The sequence below is a fragment of the Paramormyrops kingsleyae genome, chromosome 12 (genome assembly GCF_048594095.1).
Source record: "Paramormyrops kingsleyae isolate MSU_618 chromosome 12, PKINGS_0.4, whole genome shotgun sequence".
NCBI lineage: Eukaryota > Metazoa > Chordata > Actinopteri > Osteoglossiformes > Mormyridae > Paramormyrops > Paramormyrops kingsleyae.
This window is the reverse complement of record NC_132808.1, coordinates 15,742,554-15,769,103: the sequence shown is the minus strand read 5'-3', so window position 1 is coordinate 15,769,103 and position 26,550 is coordinate 15,742,554. Positions and strand designations below refer to the sequence as shown.

General features: G+C 39.8%; 3 protein-coding genes and 1 non-coding gene across 4 annotated transcripts; all 4 read left to right on the top strand.

Annotated features, from left to right (window-relative positions):
- Positions 1-881: 881 nt before the first annotated feature.
- cfap96 (cilia and flagella associated protein 96) lies at positions 882-6,094 on the top strand. The gene is made up of 8 exons (XM_023814704.2): positions 882-1,134; positions 1,448-1,572; positions 1,701-1,920; positions 3,080-3,217; positions 3,330-3,405; positions 3,512-3,691; positions 3,794-3,966; positions 5,127-6,094. The coding sequence occupies exons 2-8, from the start codon at positions 1,476-1,478 to the stop codon at positions 5,158-5,160; spliced, it is 918 nt and encodes a 305-aa protein (XP_023670472.1). The 5' UTR covers positions 882-1,134; positions 1,448-1,475; the 3' UTR covers positions 5,161-6,094.
- Positions 6,095-6,455: 361 nt separating this feature from the next.
- On the top strand, positions 6,456-11,328 carry LOC111845349 (palmitoyltransferase ZDHHC3). Its single transcript, XM_023814705.2, has 9 exons — positions 6,456-6,826; positions 7,721-7,809; positions 8,121-8,194; positions 8,392-8,504; positions 8,733-8,794; positions 9,138-9,264; positions 9,380-9,452; positions 10,127-10,271; positions 10,562-11,328. The coding sequence occupies exons 1-9, from the start codon at positions 6,702-6,704 to the stop codon at positions 10,651-10,653; spliced, it is 900 nt and encodes a 299-aa protein (XP_023670473.1). The 5' UTR covers positions 6,456-6,701; the 3' UTR covers positions 10,654-11,328.
- A 121-nt stretch (positions 11,329-11,449) lies between these two features.
- LOC111845350 (type I phosphatidylinositol 4,5-bisphosphate 4-phosphatase-A-like) lies at positions 11,450-24,274 on the top strand. Its single transcript, XM_023814706.2, has 7 exons — positions 11,450-12,185; positions 15,445-15,638; positions 16,376-16,482; positions 19,681-19,786; positions 19,943-19,995; positions 20,879-20,969; positions 21,789-24,274. Exons 1-7 carry the CDS (start codon positions 12,080-12,082, stop codon positions 21,930-21,932), a joined length of 801 nt encoding a protein of 266 aa, XP_023670474.1. The 5' UTR covers positions 11,450-12,079; the 3' UTR covers positions 21,933-24,274.
- A 796-nt stretch (positions 24,275-25,070) lies between these two features.
- trnar-ucu (transfer RNA arginine (anticodon UCU)) lies at positions 25,071-25,144 on the top strand. The gene has a single exon. It is a non-coding gene; the product is annotated as a tRNA-Arg (tRNA).
- The last annotated feature ends 1,406 nt before the right edge of the window (positions 25,145-26,550 follow it).

Below are 26,550 nucleotides of genomic sequence, written 5' to 3'. Positions count from 1 at the left end.
AGGTCCATAAAGACATGGTTTTATGAGTTTGGTGTGGAAGAACTTGACTGACCTGTACAGACCCCTGACCTTTGGACACACTCCAAAATCTTATGGAAAGCCTTCCCAGGAGAGCGGCAGCTGTTACAGCTGCAAAGGGGGGACCGACTCCATACTGATGCCTATGGATTTAGAATTGGAAGTTATAAATGTTCCTGTATTTGCAATGGCCAGGTGTCCCAATACGTTTGTCCATGTAGTGTATATCTGAACAGCAAAAAAGAAAAGAATCAAAGAAAGTTGAAATCCAGAGATCATCCCCACAGAGATGGTGTGGTGAGAGAGACCAGAATTCCTCCATATTAGTCTGCGACAGACTGATGAACTCGTACACAAAACAATTAAGTTATTGTCAGTTAAATTATTGTTTTACAAGCTAATGGGTGTAATTTTTCATAGAGCACTGATGGAAACAGAGTAATCAGCATTAAGCTGATGAATAAGTACTGAATTCCATGAAACGTCATTTTTAAATAATGCTTTAAATGTCTCTAGATCTGATGCGCTGTGGTTACAACAGAAGGTGTACAGCTAACTGTGTTAAGGTTATCAATTTATTAACATAAGATGAATTATTATTTAATGCTAGGTTATCTCTATTTCCAATTTACCTGGGTCCGGTTTCTCAAAACCTTCTTAACGCTACGTTGTTCGTAAGTCCTACCTTATAACACAGGACTTACGAACAAAGCGGCGTTAAGAAGGTTTCGCGGAACCGGGCCCTGGTCGCTTGGTTACTGGGTGTCGAGGAGCGGAATTCCTACAAAGCCGCCACCCGAAAGACTACATTCTCCGGCATGCAGCCGTGGCGCTAGTTACTCTAGTTATAAAGTTACCATCTCTGAGACTAGACCACAACCATTCATACTAATAATATACCTTATCAAAAAAAATTATTACCGTTTTCAGAAATGTCACTAAAAATGCAGATAAATATTCGTAATAAAAGCGCACCTAAATGCTATGTCCTACCACTTTCGCCAATAATACAGTAAGGATCCCTGCGGACTCCAAGGTAACAAGCTGTACACATACTTTAAAGGAACTTACATGCGTGTGCATGTTCCAGCACCTAAGAAATTAATACAACATTTGGTAAGTATAATCCGTAATGTAATTTCTATTTAGAGTACTTAACAATATGGCGAACTCTCTGAGGTACATCGCTAAATGAAATATATATTTTAAAAATTTGTTCGACATTGATGTAGACTAGAGAAAAAAAAACCCATCAGTGTATTCAAATATTTCAATAGTATATTTCCTTAATATTTAAAAAAAATACGATTTGCATAAATTGTTGGTCTTTTTTAAGTACCTGGAAAGGTTTATAAATTGGTTACAAGAAATTAAACTGTCAAAGATTAAGTTTACGTCGTGTGTGTAGCTGCTGTTGTTGTTCCCTCAGAATATTATCAGCTGGTCTATTTCCAAACATGACTCAGGAGGGGAAGTCTGACATGGAGAGAGTTGGCCTCTTTGAAGAGATGAGCTACATAAGCATAGGGGACAAATACGTCCCTGTTAGTTACAGTAAGTTCAGCTGTATATTAAAGACACTTAAAGTAATGTAACCATCCACGGTCGGACAAATGCAGCAATATGACATGGCTTTATTCTTTGTTGGTGGTCGCATTAATTAATCAGCTTTGTTTTTAAAGGACCTTTCAACGAGTCTGCCCAAAGGAATAAACAAATGCTGGCTGGGATACCAAAGAAGAAGTGCGGACTTCAAGTTGGCTACTTTGACAGTCAGTTTGGGAGAGTTTTCGAGGGGGAGGCCTTCAGTGACCCGCTGAAGCTCCGCAGACAGTACAGGATGCAACAGGCAAAGCGCAATTTAGGAAAGGCTTTTCTCCCCAGCAGTGGAGAAAAGAGACTGTAAGATCATATTCTGCTGTTTTCCGTTTAAATTACGTACCAGGAGGTAACAACTGGAAATTGGCCCAGGCTTAATAAGTCAGAATGTTTTGATACCAAATAAACACGCAAGAAGTTCAAGTCATTCTTTTTAGTGGTTTTTGAGGTATGTCTCTTAGGGTAGAACTCTTACCTGATAAGTACTTTGATTTCCATGGAGGGTTTTCACTATTGATTATGAGACTTCATAACAATCCACCTGAAAAACATTTTTCAAGTTATATTTTCATGTTTAGTGTTTTTTGCGGGCTTCTATGTGAAAGCTGAGGAGGAAACTGACCAGTGCTGTTTTTTCGAACACTGAAAAAAATTTTAGATTTCGATGAATAATTTTAGTGTGTTGTTTTTTTGAAAAATTATAAACAACATATAAGTTGGAAAAAGAGTAAGAAATGCCCTTTATTTTCTTGGAAAAAAATGTGACATTTCCAGACAGAGAGATGACAAGTTGAATTTGATGCACTTGGGTCAGGTTTTTCACTTTCCTCCAGTCAATGCGATTACCGGCTGGTACATATTGAAATGCTTGCTTCCTTGCTCACAGGGAATACCCCTCCTTCATGTAACACATGTGTTATATAAAGCAATTTAAAACGAACTGGACACCTAAGTTTTTAATAGTATAGTATCAGATAAGACATGGAATCTGACAAGTATTGAATGTAAAGCTCTGCCATTGAATGGCAGCTTTGGTAATGATTATATATTGCATCATAAACCAGAGAGGAATTTTAAATACTTCATGTCAAGTGTGAACTGCAGCTTACTGCAAATGGCAGGATATGCCCATCACCACACCAGTAGCATTCATCCTCCAATCATTTACCTTGGTCAGGATCACGGGCGGCCCTGGGGCCTATCCTAAGCAGCATGGGGGAATATAACAACACATTATGTATTAATGCCGCATTATGTAATAGCCCGACACGGTGTGTAACAATGCATTACATAATAATCTTCTTTGGTTACCTAAGACCTTTGCATAGTACTGTATATTCAAAATTTATAATTTTATTAAAGTTATTATGACGTTTTATTAAAGTTATATTAAATTATTAAGTTTTACTTTTTGTAATACAGAAGTACATTATTTGCACATAAGAGACTCATTGTGTTTTAGTTCGGGGGTTGGCAGTTACTACGGGACACTGAGTGGACCAATCACCGCCGTGAGTGCACTGCAAATTCCCAAAAAGCCCTACAAATCACCCGGGAAGAATATTTTAACAAACCCAGCAAAAAAGGGAAGTGGATATGGGTACGTCTGAAATACTGAGTTTAATATCTATAATAAAAGTGCACCTTTTGCTTTTATCTTAATACATTTGTTATTGGCATGTTTTGGAAAACGGATTTTTAATTTTCTTTAGATATCCAAATGTAACTCTGTCCAGATTTGAATCCCATTCTGCAGACCCCTATGACAGACCAAGGGAAATGTTAAAGGTAAGTCCTGAATATCTGCCCAGAAATATTAATAAACCTCTATGTTCTGATGCTCTCTCTACCTTGATCATTGCTAGGTCCTGGAAAATGTTTCTTTTTTTTCTAGAAAGAAATTGTAGCAAACAGAGCCCTGGTGAAAGGGGGGGTCTTCCGCTTAAATCTTCATCCAAAAGAGTATTTTGAGAGAAATCCTTATAAGCTTGATGCACCGTTACCCCCTGTAAAAACAACAGATATAAAGAAGAACTTTACGGTTCCGTTCAAGCCAAGCTCACCGAGCAAAAAGGTGAGAGTGATCATGTACAGTGGCGTTAGCGGTAAGAACGTTATTCCTGTGGTTCATCTTAAAAACTCAACTCTACACTCCACCATTTTTGTCTTATTTTAGATGGCAGGCATGAAAGCTGGCACTTTTGGCGCCTATCCCTTGCACTCTGCAGACCCATACATCACCAGAAGACCAAAAGACGTATCAACCACAAAGGAGAGGGGAATATTCCGCCCCTCCCCTGGGCCAAAGAGCATGCCAGTGAAAAGCATCCTTGACATGAATGTCAACAAGTAAGCTTCCCGATACGCCGTGCAAATAGCAATAATTATGTCGTTCAGTTGTTTGGTTGCCAAATGCTATCCCTCGTCACATAAAAGTAATCACTTCACCACTAGGTGGCAGTGTGCACAGTCATAGCTTTAGTGCCAGTGGTGCAAACAAGTGATTATCAGGAATTTAGGGTTTATGCTTCCATAGTCATCTCCTGTCAAAACAATACCACAATATTTTTACACTTAAAAGTGTAAAATGAAATATCTCTGAATTATGTTCGCTATAGTATGTATGAATTTGATGTAATTGACAGAATTAACAGCAATGTTAATACCTAACAAAAATTGTGGTAAAATTCATCTTAAATTTGTAGTCCTGGTCTGCACAGACTTTTGTTTACCATTTGTTTACCAAGTTTAGTTTTGTATCCCAGTCTTCCCATTTTAATTCAACAAATGGCCTTTGCCTAATCATTTTTAATTTTGTCAAATTTGGCAAGTGAATTACACATATATTTCTACACAATATTTTTATTTAAAATAAATAAATAAATAATATAGCACTTTTTCTACACTCTGGGTAGCAAAAAACTGGTAATTCAGAGTTTTCCTGTGAGCTGTCACTATCTACTATTACAAATACATGGCTCACTGGAAAGCTCAGGAAGAATGCAATGAAAAAAGTACCTCTTTTTGAGCTTTCTAACAAGCTGGAGCTAAGCCATGTAGCTGTAATGGCAAATAAGTACATGAAATTCACATGCCGAATTTCAACAAAATCAAAACCTGCGACGCAAAAACTTAGTTGGACAGTTGTTCAATTAAAATGGAATGACCCATCTATGCTTGTCTGCACACACCCATGTGTCTGTCAGGAATCTACTGTATATGGATTTCACCCGTTTACAGTCTATTTAAACAGCCAGTCCAGATCTAAGCGCCCCTAGGGCCAACAGTAAGACTTTCACCACCAGTAATTCGCAGGAACAGCTCACACAAAGTCATTTGCAGATAAGGAATATCTTCTAGTCAATTTCCTTCCACCTTATACAGAACAAACTCAATATACAGTACTGAGCCACTTTTTTTGACAGAAAATATCTGACATACTTCCATTCTATACTCATAATGTCTCCATGTGTTCTTTTTACACTCCCCCCCCCCTCCCGGACCTGCAGATCTGTAATCACTACAGAGCAGCACTATCAGTAATACTATCTTATAAAGTGATGTTCCATAGGCACAAGACCCAGATTCAGGCTCATCCTCAACCCAGCTGACTAATTTCAAAAGGCTCCACGCAAGTTGAGGAAGAGGAATGTTCACGCTGGTTTAAACACAGATCAGCTGTAGTTATTATTGGCAGTGAAGGGTAACAACGCCAAAGTTCTATAAAAGAAGCAAAATCTTTTCCTGCTGAGCAGCATCCCAGGTCAGTTATAGAACTTCAGCTTCAACTAGATAAATATCATCAGACAAGGTAACATGGTGCTGACAATGTTACCGTCATTGTTTCCTGTGAAACCTGTGTTCAGTCATGAGACTTATTGTTTGTCTCAGATTTGTTTTCAGATATATCCATTACTACATGAATCATTGTTAAATATTGTCTGTGTACATGTAATATGTAAATGCAAAGACCAAAATTGTATTATAAAGTTGCCTTCAAGTGTAATCTAGGTAGGTCCTGCCCTTTATTTGAGATGACTGAGAGCATAATTTCCACATTTTACACATCTTTAATGACTTTGAATAAACAAAAAACTCCACCTCTGAGTCTCGTTTTATGATGAGCTGTTCAGGACTGTAAACAACCTAGATTGCTCATCAGCTAAAATGTGGCAACATCATTGTCCACATTCACCCATTCATCAGTTTTCTTTTCTCCAAGTTAGTTTGTGGATTTGAAGATTCAGCATTCTTCAGAATATCCAAAAATGGATTAACTATACTACTTTTGAAATATCAAGGAAGCCATTTTCAAATACAGGAGAATTTAAAAGCTACCTCCTGGTTCTCCTGTCGTGAATTCCAAATTATATAATCCATTCCAAATTATATAATCCATGGTTAATGTATTTGTGGATGTAATGTATCAAACCAGATTCTATACTGAAGAAATAAAATGTTGGAAATGTTGATACAACTATTTGAAGTACTCACTGTCATTTACTCTCGGTACAAAACATGATCTTTGACGATATCTCAAGATATGTTCCTTTAGCAAGTTAAATCAGTTTGTCCATGACCTAATATAACTTGCCAAAGTCTTTTTCTAATGGTGAAACTAATGTTTATATCTGTCCTGATGAAGACAAGAAATCTTGTAACTGGGACTTTTGAGACATTATGCCTAAAATTGTCGACCAGCCTACACAGAAGTCCTTGGTCAAGTTATTTCACTTTCAGACTTTCCCTGGTGTTCTCCGGAAGTGTAAGCACAACACGTTTGCATATTCCTCCACATCCTGCTGCTGCAGTCATGATGACAGGTGACAGTCGGATGAATTGTATATGCTGAAGGATTGCATGCAGAAGTTCTGAAACGGGAACTTTTCAAAATTGCCAGGAGGGACTATTAGTTTACCTGGAACTGAAAATAAGGTTACCACTTATGAAAAAAACACCACTTACTGAAAAGTCAGAAAGTTAAGTTTGTAATGTATCTAAAATCCTGTTCACTGGATAGAATAAATCCTACACGTCAACTTCGTGTTGTGACGTAACCCGGAAGAGAATCTGCTCTTTGAAAGATGGCTTCTGTTCGCTGTCGGCGAGATCCTTGTGGTTTTATCTGCTTGATTTTGACTTATTTCAGCGTTTTTTATGCCGATTATGTGGTTGTACAGTACGTCCTGATCCCAGCCTATTCTGGAAGGTGAGTGTTTTTTAGCATATGCCGTGATCTCTGGCGTCGGGCTGCTGCTTAATCCGCTTCGTGCAGCCGTGATCTCACTTCTGCTCCTGGCGCTAAGGCGACGTTTCTGTGCAAGAATCACACGATATGTATGTGGCGTATTTTCCCCCCCTTTCAATCAAGGATCATAGTTAGAATTTTTGGTATCAGCACCATTGAAAGACACGAATTGGCAAGTCTTTATGTGAGTATCAGTTCTATAGAACGACATTCGTTGTTACTGAATTATGAATGAAGTGTCTTCATGAAAGTCTATTTTTCCTTATCCGTGTATTATTCGTATTTTATGTGTGAGTAGCATGTGTTAATAGTTTGAACGGTTTTCAACGGCCTTTCAAACCATGATTATGTTTCAGCACATACCTACTATATATTATTCTAAAACGGCTTAATAGTTCATAATTAGAAAACTATTTGCAAGCAGTTTAGCTAGTACACTAGCATGCATTTTGATGAAAATGTTTATTTGAGAGCGTTTTATTGTCACAGTTGTACCAGGCTTGTCTTGCTCCTCCAGGGTTACTGGCTCACTGTGACACTTGACACATTCTCTTAGTATTCGTGCGGATTTCCTGCAGGTTCTCTAATCTTCTCACAAAACCCAGTGTTCAGGAGGTGTGCCTGAATGCCCTGCAGTGGATTGGCTTTCTGTTAAATATGACTAGAGCTAAATTTCTTTCATGTTGATTTTTCAGTAAGCGGTTATGGTGTGTTCTATACGGATTAAAAATTGAACTACTATCCATGTTTCATACCATTTAATAAGAGGTAGATGTATTACACAATTGGAAGGGTATCAATGGAAATGATCTTGGAAGTAAAATCGTATTTCTTTTGTGTCTCTCTCTGTTGAAGTGTATGGTGTTCGTTCCATGGCACAGTGTTCAATGTCATTCTATTGCTGCTGCTTGCCTGTCACTCCAAGGCTGTCTTCTCTGACCCAGGTCAGTACGCCTGGGGACAAGCCTTAACTGCACACACCTCTGCAGCCTTTGCATTGTTATCGCTTAAGCTCTGGTAACCTAATCTTTGCATTGATGGATTCTCCTTTAATTAATACCCGCATGTGTTGTTGTGATGCTATGTCTGATAATAGCCTGTGTAACTCCATAGCCCGAATGTTTAATGACAGCCTAACTGCGTTGCCCCATAAGTGCTTAACAATAGTCCTACACCCTGTCTGTACCCACATGCACTCATCATGTCTCCCGTTGGTCTCCTGCCCCATCGATAACACTGTAATTTCCCTTGCTAGGTATGGTTCCACTGCCAGACACAGCAATAGACTTCTCTGATCTCAGGTCACAGTCTTCACGCAAAAATGACAGGGTGAGTCTCGTCTATCCTCCTCTGTTCGCCGTCTCTGCTCCAGGTGTTGTCCTACCTCTAATCACTGCCGATAGTCTTTGGCAGATGTTGATTTCGATTAGACTGTACTTGAATATTCGATGTTCGGTCCGCCCTGGCTGAGTGATGTCTTCATGAATCCAGGCTGGCTGAAGATCAGTAATAATGCTCTCTTCCAGGGCTGTGAGGGATGGACAATTTGCAGCAGATGTGAAACTTACCGCCCACCTCGCGCTCACCATTGCAGGGTCTGTCAACGCTGCATTCGTCGCATGGATCACCACTGCCCCTGGTTAGTCTGTGCTGTCTGTGTTCATTTGTTTTGACCTGCCTTCCTCATCTGTAGCTACATCTGGTCATACTTCCTCCAATGCTGCATTTCCTTATTGTCATTGCCACACACCAGGCGTATGCATTTCTGTAAAAGCATGTGATATTTCACTTTGTGAGCTTTCCGACTGCTCTTCCTGGTTTAATTTGTTATTGAGCTTGTGTGTGCTTCTGCCTACATCTGTTTCAGGATCAATAACTGTGTGGGAGAGCTGAACCAGAAGTACTTCATCCAGTTTCTCTTCTACACTGGTAACGGCAAGCTGCAGTCATACTAACAGGGTTTACAAGTTTTCTTGTGTTAAAACAGTATTTCACGTGATTCTTGCTGCAGCACTGCTTGGAACACATACAGTCTGAAACTTTAAAATATGGTTATAATTAACTTATCACCCAATTTTCCTGTAACATAAATAATCTCTTGTGGCTCCTTAATATTGTACGCAACAGGCAATCATCGTTATTGCCACTGTATGTTATGCTAATATTGCTGTTTGTATCATTATGTCACCTCTCTACAAACAGTGCTTTTTCTTCCTTTTTTTTAATCCACTCTGTTAATGACGTACACTCAGACTTTGTGACTGTCTGCCAGGACTGGCCAGTCTGTATTCCATTGCCCTGGTGGTAACAGCGTGGATCTGGCGAATAAGGAGTGAGAGAGGTGGAGATGGAGAAAGGGACAGAGATGGGGAGGAAGCTCCCAGCAAACACTTGATCATGTGAGTAAATCTGATTGGGGGGGGGGGGGGGCAGTGTTTCCGTCTCAGTGAAGCCAAGTGGACTCTTGTTCTTCTGTGTCTGTTTAATACTAATTGTGCTCTCCTCCTTTCTCAGAGCACACTATATCATCCTACTTGTGGAGTCTGTTTTGTTTGGAGTGTTCGTCACAGTCATCTTTTATGATCAGGTACCCGGTCCTCCTGAATAGCTATGTTTGGATGTATAAGGCTAAACCAGGGGTGTCAAATTCCAGTCCTGGGGGGCTGGAGCCCTGCACAGTTTTTGGTTTACCCTCATTTAACACACCTGATTCAACTCCTTATGCTAATTACCACAGAGCTCATAAGCTAAATCATTTGAGCTAAGCTACACAGGGCTCCGGCCCCCTAGGACTGGAGTTTGACACACCTGGGCTAAACCAAGTCACCCTGTGTCACTGCTGCTTACTACAGATAGGGGATGCTGTTTCTGCAGTGTCAATTTCTGCGGCTCTTGAACTACTCTTGGCTATTGATATTGATATTGATGACTACTTTGCTCGTGGGAGTTTTACACAGAAATGTTCTGAGAGCAGAATGAAAAATAATTGATTCAGAGGAGTAAGCAATCAGATTGTTGAGGAGATGGGTCCATGCAGATAGAGGAGGCAGCACTAACCAATGCCAGCTCTTGAACTTGCTTGGAACCACCTCCTTACCAATTTGATTGGTTATCTCTCTCAATAATTTTTCATTCTCCCCTCAGAACATTTTTGTATAATTAAAACTCCCATAAGCAAGTACTTCAGACCAGGCTTTTCCTATGGCTTCCCCAATTGTACTAGTATCTTTATATACAGACTGTCTTTCTTTCTGCCTCTAGTTGGTGTCCATAATAACAGATGAAACGCCAATTGAACAGATGAGGAACAGACTCATGAAGGACAAGACATCTAACTCTCAGCACACACACACAACACACACTCGCAAACCAAAAATTGCACTTCTCAGGGAGGTTTTTGGAAGAGGTGAATATTCAACCATTTTGCGTTTATGTTATCTTATATGTACATTATTTTCATGTGTTCAGTAGGTCTAAATTTGTAGAAAGTGGATGTCTATAAAGTTTTCATACAGCACGCTTGACTGGTGTAATGGTGTGTGTCTGGATAGGTATATTGTTCTTGTTTAGGTATTTAAATGGTCTTTTTTGTAGCAGTCAGTGTTTGATTGTATGTGTTCAGTGTTCATGTCTATTACAGCAGTAATTTTTAAGACTGTATCGCTTCTTTGTCTCTCTCTCCTGATTCTGATCTAGGGTCAGTGTGGTGCTGGCTGTTCCCTCTCCACTCCAGTCCTCCCTCTGCTGGGGGAATTAGCTACTCAGCCGTACCAGACTATGACGTCTAAGTCGCTGGATGGTCAGGACTGGGGTTTATGATGATGATAATGAGTTGTCTCTTGTTTTAATCACACCTCCATTATTTATTTATCTATTTTTTAAGTGTCCTACATTTCTCCATGCACTACTCATTGCCCTCTTTGCACGACCTTGCCCACGATCCTGTCCTCTGCACAAATCGACAGTTTACAGTACTGATTACGTAACCTGGTCCCACGTGGGATCACTGCCCTTAAATGACCACTAGAGTGCAGTATTTATGGACTGAAGTATATGCATACTAATGTTGCATTTGGGTTGAACTGCTGTTTCTACTTTTTTTTTTAAAGCAAAATGCAGTATAGTTTTTTCTGCAAATTTACTTAATATGTCTCACCAATTTGCTACCTTTTGATCATATTTAATTGCTCTTACTATCTGTGGGTTACCTGTACATAATTATGTATTTTCTAACAATACAACTTGCTTACAAGTTTACTGCTACACAAGTATTATATCATTGTGGGCTATATTTTGTTCCCATTTTGTTAAAATATTGCTGTTTGCTGCTGTTTAACAGATACAGGGATTTATATATTTATGAGTTTAAAAGGATAATGAGGGAATGTGATATTATTTCATTTTAAGTGTGAGTTGTAAAATTTAAATATTTAATCTTAAGTAAATGGTTATTTCCCTTTTGATTCCAGTCTTTATTTTCCTGGGGACGGAGCCTCGGTAGGGATGTACCTTGATGTTGCTGTGAAGCTCCTAATCCTTAGAACATTATACAGTCAATATGATTTGGTTATTGATCAGCTCCTTGCTTGGGATATATGCTAGCATATTATGATCTGGTCTAATTTGCATGTAACCATCCAATTGTATAACCAATACAGAATCTTCAGGGGAGTGAATAATTTCCGTTGTTATTTTCTAAATGGCTGCGATAAGGTCACAAAAAAACGATCATTGCCATCTAAGATCAGGATAAACAGTTGACCATCTCTACTACTTAATGAGGATCTCTGCTGATAAGGGTAATTTGGATGTAAATTACAAAAACACATACTGAATATTTAGAAAAATCCATTAAAGTACAATAACCATAAACATACAACAAAGTATACAATCACAAAAAACACCTATGTTTTAAAAATCACTACTTATTTACAGTAAACTGCAATGGTTAGAAGGAAACAAATGAGTTGGTGACAATGACTAAAGCAGTACTACTTTAAAATATTGCAAGTCCCTGACTTTTATTTTGAAATGTCAGGTTCGCCGCTTCTTCCTGTTCCTGCACTGTGCATGCGCACTGTGGGTCATATGATTCTCCTTGGTTAAATCCTTTCTGGACTTACCGTGGCTGACTTACCGTGTCAGATCGACCAGTGCCGCCGGCTGTCACCTCACCGCTTTTTCTGTTTCTGACCCCCTTCCCGTGCCTTCGGTATGGCAGACGGTGAGCGGTCTCCATTACTTTCCGATCCGGGGGAAGGTAGTAATGGTGGAGCCTTACCGGGAATCGCACCTTTCAGCGTGCCGTCCAAACCGCAAAGTGAGTAGCTAACTGCGCAAAACGTCACAAAACGAGCCACTTGCTATTTTGTAAACTCAGGGGTGTATCACAGAGAAGCTGTTCATGTATTCAATTTGTTTTGATTCTACGCAGCAGGTTGACAGCACTATCTGGTAAGGATGTACGCTTCGTGAGGTATGAATATATCCCCACTATGGGCCTTCTATACTGTAACAGTATCAGAAAATCTAGTTGCAGATCGTGTCTGTCAGTAGACAGCTTCGTATTGCACGATAGCTCTTATGGCTTGATTGGCATTTAGATGTAGGATTCGTGTGCAGATGTGCAATTAATGTCCTTTAAAAAGTCAATTCTGCGGTTGCAGTGCAGTCCCTGTGCTGGTACGCAGATACAGGACCAGAACTTTCTCGTGTTTTTCAGTAGTTTTTTTTTTTTAAGTTTTATACGGAAGACCAGCTATTTTCGAGTATTAGAGCGATATCAGTTTTCATCCGAGCTTGTTTAACGGGTTTCAGAGTAGTACGCTTAGTTTCATCATTGATTCATCGCTACTGAATTCCTGAGTGTTACCTGTATTTGTCTTGCCCCAGGAAAATAAATATCATCCAGTATAACCGTTAACAGAGCAACCAAACATTGCGTTTTCCAAAAACAAACCCTCCCTTTCCCCTACGGCTCCTTTAAACTCCTGCACATTTTTTTTCGCTCTCTTAACACATGCAACACGTTAAATCTTAGGTTATTAGTGGGATTCTTATTGTTCACACAGACACATATTCTTAAAAGTAACCCCCTGTATTTGATTTCACATAGCACATTCTTAAAGGACTTGCTGCAAAGCGCCTTTAGGCTGAGCTGCATGCTGAACCTTATTGCCTCATTACTCAAACGGAAGAGTTACTCACTCTGAGTACTAAGTCACAGTAATGACCACTTACATCAACTAGTTATAGTATGTGTACGCTTTATACTACTAGAGTTTTGGATAATGACTGTGAATATGCTGGTATTTCTTTTGCAGGGTATGTGTGTAGGATAGTGTAGACTGATACTGTTTAAGGGGAGACCGCTGTTGAAATTGCTGAATGCGGATTGTGGGCCAGAACACCTAAAGCTCAGAATCCTGCACAGGATTATTCACAGGCATGGGTATTAACATAATATCATCCAGAATGAGCCGGCTGTCTGACCGTGGTTAGGTGTTAAATTATAATTATCTGGTACTAGTCAGGAGCTGTACATTAAAAAAGCGAAAATCAGATTTAAGATCCCGTTGTAAATGCAAGTATTAAACTAATGCAGGGATCCCTAGTCCCGGACGGCCAGAATCCGACACAGTTTACATATTTCTCTGTTGAAACACCCACAATGTCTGGCAGTTGTCTGATTGAGATCGGCCGATACAGCAACAATCAGCCATCAGCCCACGGTTAAAATGGGCTGATATATACCGCGGATAATTCCCTTTAAAATGGTGATCCATATTGCTTTCCAATAGCGGTGTGGAATTATTTTAACGTTATTATATGAATGTATTGTGTAAGCATTGTTCTGCTAAAATTTCACTAGATCTAAGGATTTGCTAAAAAATAAAAATAAAATTTCAACTCAACAAATTTGATTGTTCACCTTAAGGCGAGACAGTGAAGAGTATGAAGCGTTTCTGAAAAACAACTTCCTTCCAATAAAGAGGGCTACAATACTGCCCAATAAGGGTAGTCAGTAACGCAAGCGTTTGATAGCAAAATAAAATGAAGTGCAGACAGTGTAAATTCAAAAGATATTACTCCGAAAATGTGTTTTATCACACTTGATGATCAACCCTTTGTTATAAATGTTATACATATATAAGATGTATACAGTTATAAAATATAGTGCTCTGGGAATGAGTTGTTTTCTCACTAAAAATACTTTTTCATGTTTTTGGAATGTAATTTATTTATTTTAATTTATTTGGGTGGAGTGTCCCTTTAAACTTATTTAAGCAGAACTTCCCAAACAATCAGTATCGATGTCAGTTTTTTAAAATAATTTTTGGCCGATAGTGACAGCCGATTTTCTTATCGGTGCATCACTAAAAATGATTCATTAAACATCAGTTTGATAGCCCTTGCATCATTTTGATAAACTCACCATGTATGAAGACCTCTTGTATACAGACCTCTTGTATACCTGTGATATTTGTAATAATAATGGAATAAATCGAATGAATTCTCCCTGTCTATACCGCCAGTGTGCATCTCTCTGCCCTTCTTTGCCAGTGTAAAATTGTTTGTTGCTTTATCTTATACAAATCATCTCTGTAAGCGCTATCAAAATGCAGTAATATCCAGAGAGTTAGCATATATCAAGGACATAGATTTCGGTATGATTGGTAAAAACATATCCCTACCAATAAGGACACCCCTAGAGATTTTGGGCCGCCTAAAAGCACAAGATATTCGGCTCCCAATCCAGACCAATCCAGTTCCAAATATTTTAGGGCCCCTGTTGAAACCAAATCTATGCCCTTGTTATATATTGTGATTTCTTCTTTAGTACAGAGGTTAGTTTGTATTTGTTGTGCACTGTCGTTCTTGCCAGTGTTAGTGTACTATACATACTTTAACTTGGTAGTATTAGTCTACTGCATGATATCACATACTCGCAATGCGCAATAATCACCAGGGCTTTAGATAACGGGCGAAACATTTGTCCGGATACCAGCTTTTCGGTTTACTTAAGGCCGCAATAAGAAGATGTGTAGTAGTATGCCTAAAATATCAATGAGATGTATATTGTGACGCTCATGAGTTAGTAATCTGTATAAATTCAGTGTATCCTTATGCTTACTAAAGTCATTTAGTGGAGCGCTACATGCTACTATTTTGGTATATCATGGAAGCGATGTGGCACGAAAATGGCGTTGAAGAAAGGGACAGCTCAGCAGCCGTAGCATCTTTCGATAAAACAGACGGTGTTGTGGCAGCCCTTTTTGTAATTTAAAGTCCCACATGTTTATTAAATATAAGGATATGCCGAATATGTACAGCTGACTAATATTTTAAGCTCGCTACTAATCTGCTTACTAAATTGTGGGCATAAGTAAACGTCTGCATAGTACTGAAATGCTGGCGTACGGACAAATGTTTTGCCCGTCGTGAAAAGCCCTGGTGATTATTGCGCATGCGCCATATAATCGCGAGTATATTGCGATGTGATATCGTGCAGCCCTAGTCTACTGTACTTTCTGGTCCGTCAGTGTGTCTATGAACACTCTCTCTCTTCTCTCTCTGAGGCTTCGCTGGTTTCTCCAACGCCAGCCAGCCCCCACTTTTGCCCCAGGATGACCCTCCGCAGTACTCCCCTATCGCATCCCCCGAGAGCAGCAATGCCCCTATGATCAGCTGCAGGGTGTGTCAGAGCCTCATTAGCGTGGAGGGCAAGATACACCAGCACGTGGTCAAGTGTGGAGTCTGCAATGAGGCCACGGTGCGAACAGAATGCCACGCCCCCCGGATACACATACACTCCCTCTTGTGCACACACACACACACACACACAGGCTTGTTTGTGTTCCTGCGTTGTGCGCTTTCTTTTCTTACCTATTTCACTGTAATTAATGACCTGAATCCTGAAATCCCCAAAACAAAACCAAATAATTTGCACTTTATTTTATGCAGAATCGCATTGAATAAAACTGAAAGAAAATATGGCATTTTTTCATAATATGGCTAAAATCTGTAGACTTGCATTCCTTATACACAGGCTTGCAGTACATTATGCTCACTCAAACATGCAGGTGAATAGCTCAGAATTTCTAGAAGGAATACTGCTAAATGATGCATGAACTCACCTTTGTGTGAGACCGTTGTGTTTTATTAAGGCTGTTTTATTAGCACATGTTTGGTCAGTTTGTTTCTGTTTAAGATCATTGCAGCACAGCCCAGTACCCTTCAGTTATGACCCCACTCTGTGTCTCATACCAGTCAAAGAAAAACTGATAGATTACTTGTAAACACATGGTTAGGTTTCTTTGAATCCCCTTGTTTTGTTACATTCAGCTTGTGCATGATTGTTTATGTTCTCTTTTGCTGTTTTGTTCACATCCTCTCTCCCTTTCCTGCTATTTGGGCCCTCTGTTTCGTCTCCACCATCTTCCCCTTTTTCTCCATCTTTCACTTAATCTCTTCCATTGTCGTCCCCCCCCCTCCTCCCCTGGTATCCAGCCCATTAAAAACGCTCCAGCGGGGAAGAAGTATGTCCGTTGTCCATGCAACTGCCTGCTTATCTGTAAGGTTACTTCACAGCGGATCGCCTGTCCTCGGCCATACTGGTAAGAGACACGATGATCCCTAATAAAACTCGCACGTCTAACACGTTGTTTGCTCAAACCATATGCCAGAACAAACACCTATTAGTCACTATTCCTCCACATTCCCCACACATACGCAATGCATGCCCTCAGTTCACATGCGACATGTTTGCCACCTTCACACTGAATGTTGTAGATACTGCAGTGTCTCTGGTTAGTAAACACAAGTTTTAACAAGTATACATTTATATAGATGAAGTCTGCATCTTCCGCAAAGGCAAAAGCTAGAATAGGGTTGAATGGAAACTGCACGTAATTATGAACAAGATCCACATCTGTTCAGTAGTTAAATGGATTAAAATGATCTAAGACAAAATCTGTCTGTACACATTTTTGTTCATTATGCCCCCATCATGTAGACCGCATCAAAGTAGCAAAGGAGGTTGAGATCCTTGTTCTTATCTTCAATAATAGATAATATATTTTATTCCATGTCAAGAATTTGAAGAGGAAATATATAAAAGTTGTAGATCTTATGAAGGTCCTCGCAAAATCCCTACGGGGTACAGAGAGTTCACTACTTTCTTGTTCAGAGTTCTGAATCGTTCTCAATTGGATTGGGAGAATATTTTATGGCTCTGCTAGGAGGCCACACTTAAAGATATTAGATACTGTTCATCATCCAGGCATACGTCTTGCCTTTGGGGCATTCAGAACTTCCCCTTTTCAAAGTTTGTATGTGGAAGTAAATGAACCCTCATCTGAGAACAGATGCTTAAACCCAGCCCTGCAATAAGCGAGCAATCTCTAGACGGAATCTGGATGCAGGCCAGCTCACGCTGCGCTCTTCCATCTTTATGTTCAAACCTGTACGAGAACCAGACCTATGTGCTTTTGACCTTTTGCACTACAGATCAGACCTCATCTAGAAAACCTCTACATCAGCCTAATCATTCTGAACCAGACAGACTTGTGCAGCATTACTTACTGCAGTCTAATGAAGTTAAATATCTTCCTGTGTGTGACTAATAACAAAGCTTCTCAGATTCACCCAAATACTTATTATCAGCAGTTTTTGGACTTCAGGGAAAGTTTTCTATCCCATTTCCCGCTATATATAGATGGTTCTGTAGTTGATATTCACTGTTCTGGTTAATTGACAGCTTTTTATTATTCTTATACCAGTGGAAAACTTTATTTTTACAGGGAAGAACTGAGCTGTTTTGTTAGCACTGGACTTCACTGACTGTGAACAGCAGAAGACTTGTATCATTTTTAGAGCCTCGGACTCCTGTCTTCAAATACTGGCGTCTTCAAAAACTGACCACCCAACAATTGAAAAAATTTGTAATTCTTGGTAACTACGACTCCTAGGCCAGAGTTATGAGTAGTAATGAGCAGGCAGACAGTGGTGATAGAGAGGTACTCCGTTCTTGATACCACTTTCACCACCACCTTGGAAATAATGTTCCCCAGGACCACGTCATATACACGTATACAGTGACAGGAAGTAGTGCTCCCCAGGACCACGGCATATACACGTATACAGTGACAGGAAATAGTGTTCCCCAGGACCACGTCATATACACGTATACGGTGACAGGAAATAGTGTTCCCCAGGACCACGTCATATACACGTATACGGTGACAGGAAGTAGTGTTCCCCAGGACCACGGCATATACACGTATACAGTGACAAGAAGTAGTGTTCCCCAGGACCACGGCATATACACGTATACAGTGACAGGAAATAGTGTTCTCCAGGACCACGGCATATACACGTATACGGTGACAGGAAATAGTGTTCCCCAGGACCACGTCATATACACGTATACGGTGACAGGAAGTAGTGTTCCCCAGGACCACGTCATATACACGTATACGGTGACAGGAAATAGTGTTCCCCAGGACCACGTCATATACACGTATACGGTGACAGGAAATAGTGTTCCCCAGGACCACGTCATATACACGTATACGGTGACAGGAAGTAGTGTTCCCCAGGACCACGGCATATACACGTATACAGTGACAGGAAATAGTGTTCTCCAGGACCACGGCATATACACGTATACAGTGACAGGAAATAGTGTTCCCTAGGACCACGTCATATACACGTATACAGTGACAGGAAATAGTGTTCTCCAGGACCACGGCATATACACGTATACAGTGACAGGAAATAGTGTTCCCTAGGACCACGTCATATACACGTATACAGTGACAGGAAATAGTGTTCTCCAGGACCACGGCATATACACGTATACAGTGACAGGAAATAGTGTTCCCTAGGACCACGTCATATACACGTATACAGTGACAGGAAGTAGTGTTCCCCAGGACCACGGCATATACACGTATACAGTGACAGGAAATAGTGTTCCCTAGGACCACGTCATATACACGTATACAGTGACAGGAAGTAGTGTTCCCCAGGACCACGGCATATACACGTATACAGTGACAGGAAGTAGTATTCCCCAGGACCACGGCATATACACGTATACAGTGACAGGAAATAGTGTTCCCCAGGACCACGGCATAGCATATAACGGCATTGACAGGGCGAGGGTCTTAATACTTAATAAGCAAAAACACAAGACAATGCAAAACTGCGGGCTGGACACAAAACTGATCTTAAAAAAAAACTTTCTGAAATCAACCTGGTTGTTGGTAATATGGCAATAATTAACTTCAAAAGTTCCTGGGAAATGACTGATTACATCAAGTGAAATATATCACACTGTACACACAAACACATTTTTACTAATAGGTGGGGACCTCTTTACGGCTTTCATACCAAATTCCTTTCGATAAAGCAAAATTGATTGAATTTTCTTTTAATCCCATTAGTTAAATGTTCTGATCAGTAAACGACTTAAATTATGTGTTCCTGTGCATTTGTCAAAATCCAAAGCCTATTGTATAAAACATACATAACTATTGTTAATAACCTTTTTTTATTGTTGTTTATGCCTTTATCTTATTTATTTTTAATCTCACTTTAGATACCACCTGGCTTTCTCCGTGAGTCTGGCTTTGTTTGCTGGTGTAGCTTTAAAACTTGAGCCGAACTCAAACAGGCCAGGATAAGCCATGTACTGAGAAGCCATGTGTTGCACTGCTTGTAGCTCATTGGTCCTCTGTAGCAGCTATAGCTGGATTGGCTTGGCTAACTGATCCAGGCTTAGTTTGCTTCTTGTTGCTCTTTTATTGCAGTAAGAGGGTAATAAATTTGGGTCCTGTGCATCCGGGCCCGTCGAGTCCTGACCCCCAGCCAGCGGGGGTACGGGTCACCTGTGGACACTGCAGCAGCACTTTCTTGGTAGGAGCAGTTGTCATGATCTTCTGTCTGCAGACAGACTGTCTTTGTTCAATTTTTTTGTGATCCTCACTGGCATATGGCATCTAAATCAATGTAACCAAAGTCATTATGATGAAACACTAGTGACCTGCTAATGACACGTTTCCTGTGTTTCAGTGGACGGAATTTACAGATAAGACTCTCGCCAGATGTCCTCACTGCAGGAAGGTGTAAGTGTCTCTGTGTGTTACTTGATTCCCGGGTTTGACCATTCCACTGGGCTTCACTTTCAGCTGGAGTTCCGGAATTTAGCTATGGGTGGCATCTGAGAAGATGAAGGCTTATGGTGATTTTGACATAACCTGGAGTAGCTGCGATATGGATTGTGCTCTGTCTCTGTCTGTCTGTCTAAGGCTTCGTATGAGTTTTCTGTGGATAACGTAAGATTTGTCGAGTTGGAAACGATGTGTGTTCGTTTAGGCATGTAGTTCTGCTATAAATTGCATGGCTTGGGTGTGAAGGGTTTTACTAAATAAAATCTGTTGGAATGGTGCATAGTGCAGTAGGGTAGGAATCTGAGTATGTGTCGGTGAGGTTGATGGCTTGAATCCTAGAATAAGCATCACCATCGGGCCCTTGAGCGAGGCCTTTCTCCGGAGGCTGACTGACCCAGCTCTCTGATTGCAAGCTTTCTTCACTTGTATCTCACTTCGGGCAAAAGTGTTCGGTCCATAAAAGTAATGTGGTGCTTTTGTGTATAGTGTATTTTCCTTTTATTTCCTGTATTCTGAAAGTAAAGACCATGACTTAAAGAAATGATGTGGGAGCTATCAGAGATGGTTCTTAGCACCTTGTAACTAAGAAAAGACATTGGAGCGGATAATGTCAGGGTGTGGACCCCCCAGGTCAAAGGTCAGCTTGGGATCATACGAGGGCCGCAGGTCCCAAGAATCAGTCCAGCCAGGTTCCACTGACGACAGAATGTTTCACGTTGCTGAAAAAAATTAAATAATTAACAAGGTTTCGGTTGCTAAAGTAAGCCAAGAATTTAACATATAATATTAGGTGTAAAACAATATCTTTTTATGATTATCTTTTTCCCCTTTGTTGCAGCTCTTCGATTGGCCGAAGGTATCCCCGGAGACGGAGCCTGTGGTGTTTCCTGTTGTGTTTGCTCTTCAGTGTCCTCACTGCTGGCCTGGTGGTGAGAGTGCTGATGTCACTCTGCTACACTGCACACTCCTTAGCACTGACTTTGTGTTCACACTGCCGCTTGCCACACACAACCATTTCACACCACACGCCCCTACACTGCACACTCTTCAGCACTGACTTTGTGTTCACACTGCCGCTTGCTACACACAATCATTTCACACCACACGCCCCTACACTGCACACTCTTCAGCACTGACTTTGTGTTCACACTGCCGCTTGCCACACACAATCATTTCACACCACACGCCGCTACACTGCACACTCTTCAGCACTGACTTTGTGTTCACACTGCCGCTTGCCACACACAATCATTTCACACCACACGCCCCTACACTGCACACTCTTCAGCACTGACTTTGTGTTCACACTGCCGCTTGCCACACACAACCATTTCACACCACACGCCGCTACACTGCACTCCTCAGCACTGACTTTGTGTTCACACTGCCGCTTGCGACAGACATTCATTTCACACCTCACGCTGCCAACGTGCACACAACACCCTGGATACTGCATTTTTATAATAAATGTATACTGTTTCGGAGCTTGCATTAAAACTGTTTTTTTGCAATGATTCCCGAAAACCTAATTTAGGGAAGTTATGTCTTAATTAATAGTTCGATTAAACAATTTTAATTAAGTTTATTGGTGGGGGGGGGGGGGGTTATACTGTAGCTGGTTCTGTACACCGTTGATTGTGCTCTAAGCTTATGTCGCATCTGTGCAGTGAGCGTAGACAACTCTAACTCTGAAAAGCAGTTGGGGAAACAGCATCTTCATTTCTTTTTTTGTCTTTGTTATTTTTCAGGCTGGTACCTGGAATCACGCCCAGATTTACAGGGGTATTTATGTATCTTGGGCCGCCCTGGTCCTGCTGGTGGTGCTGAGCCTGGGCCGCGGCCTTTACTGGGCCTGCATGCGGGTCAGCCAGCCCCTGCAGGGTTTCTCGTAGGTGAGGTGGGAGGCCAGGTCACGGGAGCCCGGCATGGCAGCACGAAGGTAGCGTGTCGCTCCCTCCCCACACCCCGCCCGAGGGGCCGCGGCCCTGGGGCCCGTGTGCCGGCCGGGGGGCCCCTCCCTCCCCAACCCCCAGCAGCCTCGGGCTGAAGACCCCAGTTCCATCCTACCATGCAACTCGTCTCCTCACTGTGACTGTGACATCTGCACGCTGGGGGAATCTGCGGGATCTGGCGTATAACATGTATCTGCCCTGCATCAGCTATCGTCATGCGCAGTTGACTCAAATAGGCATTACCTGGATGTTTAACTGACTGCACGGTGCACAGTGAAATACTACCCAGTGTACTTGTCCCTTACTTTTAACAGCTGCTGAGCAGCAGACTGACAGTGGTGATTATTATTGTTATTAATATATGGGGCTGAAGTCAAGGGTCTGGTTTTTGTTGTGTATTGTACTGGTAACTGTGGTGCTTCGTCGGATCAGCTGATCCAGTGCTTAATGACGTCTCCCATCTTCCCAGCACACCTAGGTTACCCTTCAGGGAAGTTTCTGCGGGATCATTGCATTACACACAAGCACACTGTTCTCGCACTGAGTTTGTAAAGCACACCGTTTACACAGCAGTTCTGTACGTGTACATTCAGCACATATGTAGTTCCATTGTTGTCATCGATTGTTGTCATTTCTTAATCAGAATCTTGTTTGCGTATTTTTCTTTGGGTATATCTTGCAGTGGGTCATTCCTGGGATGAGTAAGAACATAAATGTTGCACTGAACTTGATAAATCAGTCATTCTTTTAAGTTTTGGTTATTTTGTATGTTTGAAGAAATGGCTTCTGTTTTTTAACTGTTTTGATTCCTGTAGAGGCCTCTCTCATTCAACATCTGTCTGTCTCTGTGTCTTTCTGTCTTTCTGTCTGTCTGTCTGTGTGTGTGTAAGAGCAATAGTAGAGAAGAATAATTTATACAAAAATTCACATTCCCATCAATGACTGTCAATGGAACAACCTTTGATTAACTGGAAAAAGATCAAGCTTGGTAGTATTTTTAACACAACTCCATTAAGTGGCATTTAACGGATGATTGATTCGGAATATGATAAGTTCAACTGAGTAAATACAACCCTGCTTTGAATATTGGAGGTTTATGTAAATTCAGTTTTTATGACTGGATAATGAATTGTGGTAAATGGCATTTTTCTTCAGAAAACATTGTGGAATAAATTATGGTTATTACTGCTGATGATCATAGCCAGACAATATATGAACTGGACAAGATTTTGTTCTCTTAGTATTCATTTGAAATAATTATCTCATATTCGTGAATATTCCTTAGCACATGGTATGACCTGGAATTATCAGTGAAGGTAATAGCAGTGTGGAAAAGCATCAAAATATCTCTGTGTTCTTTATGCATCTGCAGTTACTTTATTCATCGACTTTCCAGTTTTAACTGAATTGGCCCTGATGTGTTTAATACAATAAATAGTTACATGGTGTTCCACAATTAATATTCTGAATGCTTATTTATACTAGCTAGCCTTTTAGCCTGTCATTTTAGACATTCCCCACATCTAACCTAATAATTTTGTTGGCTGGTTACAATTCAGAGAAAACGTTGAAATCTGGGGGGGGGAGTATGGCCAGTAAGATATTACGAATAATGTGTGATGAAACTTATGTAAGTGGTTAAGTGGCATTGACTTGCCATAGCCTGTATCACAAGCTGTCATTTGTGTTAATTTGAATTAGCTGATGAGGTAGCTTTGCTAGACAGGGTTAATGAAAGATATTAAGTGGATTTAAAACCACGTTTAATTGTCCTGCTACTGTAGTAACACTGACAGTTCGTGTTGAGCGGTTAACGGCCAGTTTAGGGGGCTTTGTTGCTTTATGTTGTACCCTGGATATCTGACTAATTAGCTCACAAACCCTTGCACAAATGTAAAATGAATGCTGTTTTGCATACATATTTTTAACTCGTTTTTAATATTTATTACATTATTATTCAGCAGTTATGTATGTGGACAGTACTGTCCATTTTTGGAAATATGTAGTTCTGAAAGATTTAATGGTAATTACAAAATGTTGCTTGAAGCATTTAATTTTGTATTTCCAAAGTTGTTGATAGCTTCTGTATAGCACAACCTTACAGACATATGTAGAAACATCACTACTGTTTTGTATATATGCATTTTTCTTTTTACGCTTTTCTTGTCTGTGGTTGATGTTTTTGTACATCATGGACATGGCAATTATGTCATTACTGATCGATAATGTGATAGATATGTCAATACTACTAATAAACGATGCTTGTTTAATACTCTCCACAACTATGTCAGTGCAATTACAGCTTTCAGTTAATTGTATCACACCTAAGAAATAAGATGAACGTCATTTTCTTACAAACCCGTAACTGGTATTTAACTCGATCTTACGGTACGGAGAAAAGGAAATTCCGAAAAGTAAAGCGAAACACATATCAAACTGAAAATCCTCAGAATGAACGTTAGACGTTTTCTTTTCTTTTCTTATTTTTGTCTTCTGTAAACACAAGTTTCGAATAACTGCTTACGTATTAATATTAACTTTAGTATACGTTATATAGAGCTAGGTAAACGTAACTAGTTTGCGTATTGTCCATGGTATAATCGACGATCGATGTTATAATAAGATATATTATTTAGGTGTGTCTCTTGAAATTGCATTGATAAACAGGGGAAATATGAACATATATGCTAAATATGTTACACAAAGAAACGCCAAAGAACATAATTTTATCGCCGATTAAATTGCCTTTTGCAAAACTTGATTTTGCGATAAAAAATACAAGCTATACAAAATGTAGCGTACATAACGTGTTTTAACATTTATTATGCAGAATTTAGTAACAAGTGTTTTGTGGAAAAAGCTTAATTATTAACGGGAATACACTTGATTAGCTGTTAAAAGTCGACATTTTGGCTCTGATGTAATGATGCAATAGCTTTACTCTGGCGCCCTCTACCGTCTCGTCTACTGAAAACCAAAATGTCGGCGTACTGGTCCTGATGCTGAGAGATGCTATGGAAAATGCTAGAGAAACACGTATAAATTTCAAACCTGGTGTGCGCCTGCTTAGTAGGCTTGGTCTCTGTGGCGCAATGGAATAGCGCGCTGGACTTCTAATCCAGAGGCTCCGGGTTCGAGTCCCGGCAGAGATGTGGATCCTAGATGAGCAGTGCTATGAAAGCGCTTCTTTTCTATAGTAATAATAATATTTCTCTTATATATTTTTTTTCTTATAATTTAATTTTTGACTTAGTTCGTTACCTGTGCTGATGCATACCATTTAAAACGCACAGTGTTTTCAAGTTTATTTTTATGCAATTTAGATATTAGATGTTATGTTATGTTATGTTATGTTATGTTATGTTATTCTAGTTCTCTCGGGAGAAGCATTTAAAAATTTGAGGTGATTTCTTAAGATTTAAAAATTAAATGAAAAATCGTGGACAGGATTTTTTTTATATCATTTTTTATAATTTGACGCTCGTGAGATTATTTAAATCGAGTTGAAAATCAGAGCCTCACGAGAAAACGATGTTGGAAGGTAAATTGCCTAAGTCATCATTCAGAATTGGTTGTAACTTAAGACCTGTATGTTTTTCGAAGTCAGTAGTTCAAATAATGAAATATTATATAGGCCTACAGTTCAATAAATATGCTGAAATTTGTAATGCAGAAAGCTGTGTAAACCGCTGTAATATATTAGTAATGAAAGCAGCAATATTTGTTTAGTAGAAAACATCAGTACTTGTGTCATCAAGTAGTACAATTTATACGCATAAGTATATGATATATTTAATCAATTGTTAATATAAAGAAATATACAATTAATCGATTTTACAAATGCACAAATCATTTAATCATGTAACCTTTTCATATGCTGTTATTTTGTGATCCATCTGTTCTTGTATAAATACTTGCGCATCACATTGCATTGTGAAATAGTTCGTTATATTCACTAGATGGTGCTACTCTCATGGTCATTTCCGTACTAAAAACTGTTTTTGATAGCTTTTGTTTATCACTCTTGACTTCATTCATGCCGACTTCGATGTATATGCTGAAGATCTAAAATGATTTAAATCTGCAATGCTTGCGCTCCTTTTCAACTATATATTGCCCTTATTCATTTTAAAAGGAATGTATTCATTCATCAATTCCACAATAGCCTAGATTTCTGCATTTCCCCCTCTTTGAAACTGTGACTGTTGCTAAAACAATATTTAGCTGGTATACAATGCATCCCATGCATGAAAAAAAATCCTCCATTATACGTATTTAGACAATAACAAACAGAACAAATAGATACTTGGACGTTTTGATTTACAAAATGTTACATTCTCTCTCAAAAACGTAAATCCGTTTTGGCCACTTTGTTCCCTACACTGTCCTTCAAATATCTATTTAGACTATGTCTTTAAACAAACCTTGACCTAATCTAATGCAGAAAATGAATTTAGCCATCTTAACTATTTATATACACATACTATATTTAAAGATTCAAAGATGCACCCCATTGTTCATGTGTAATACACTGCAACAGATTTCCTTCATTCTTTTT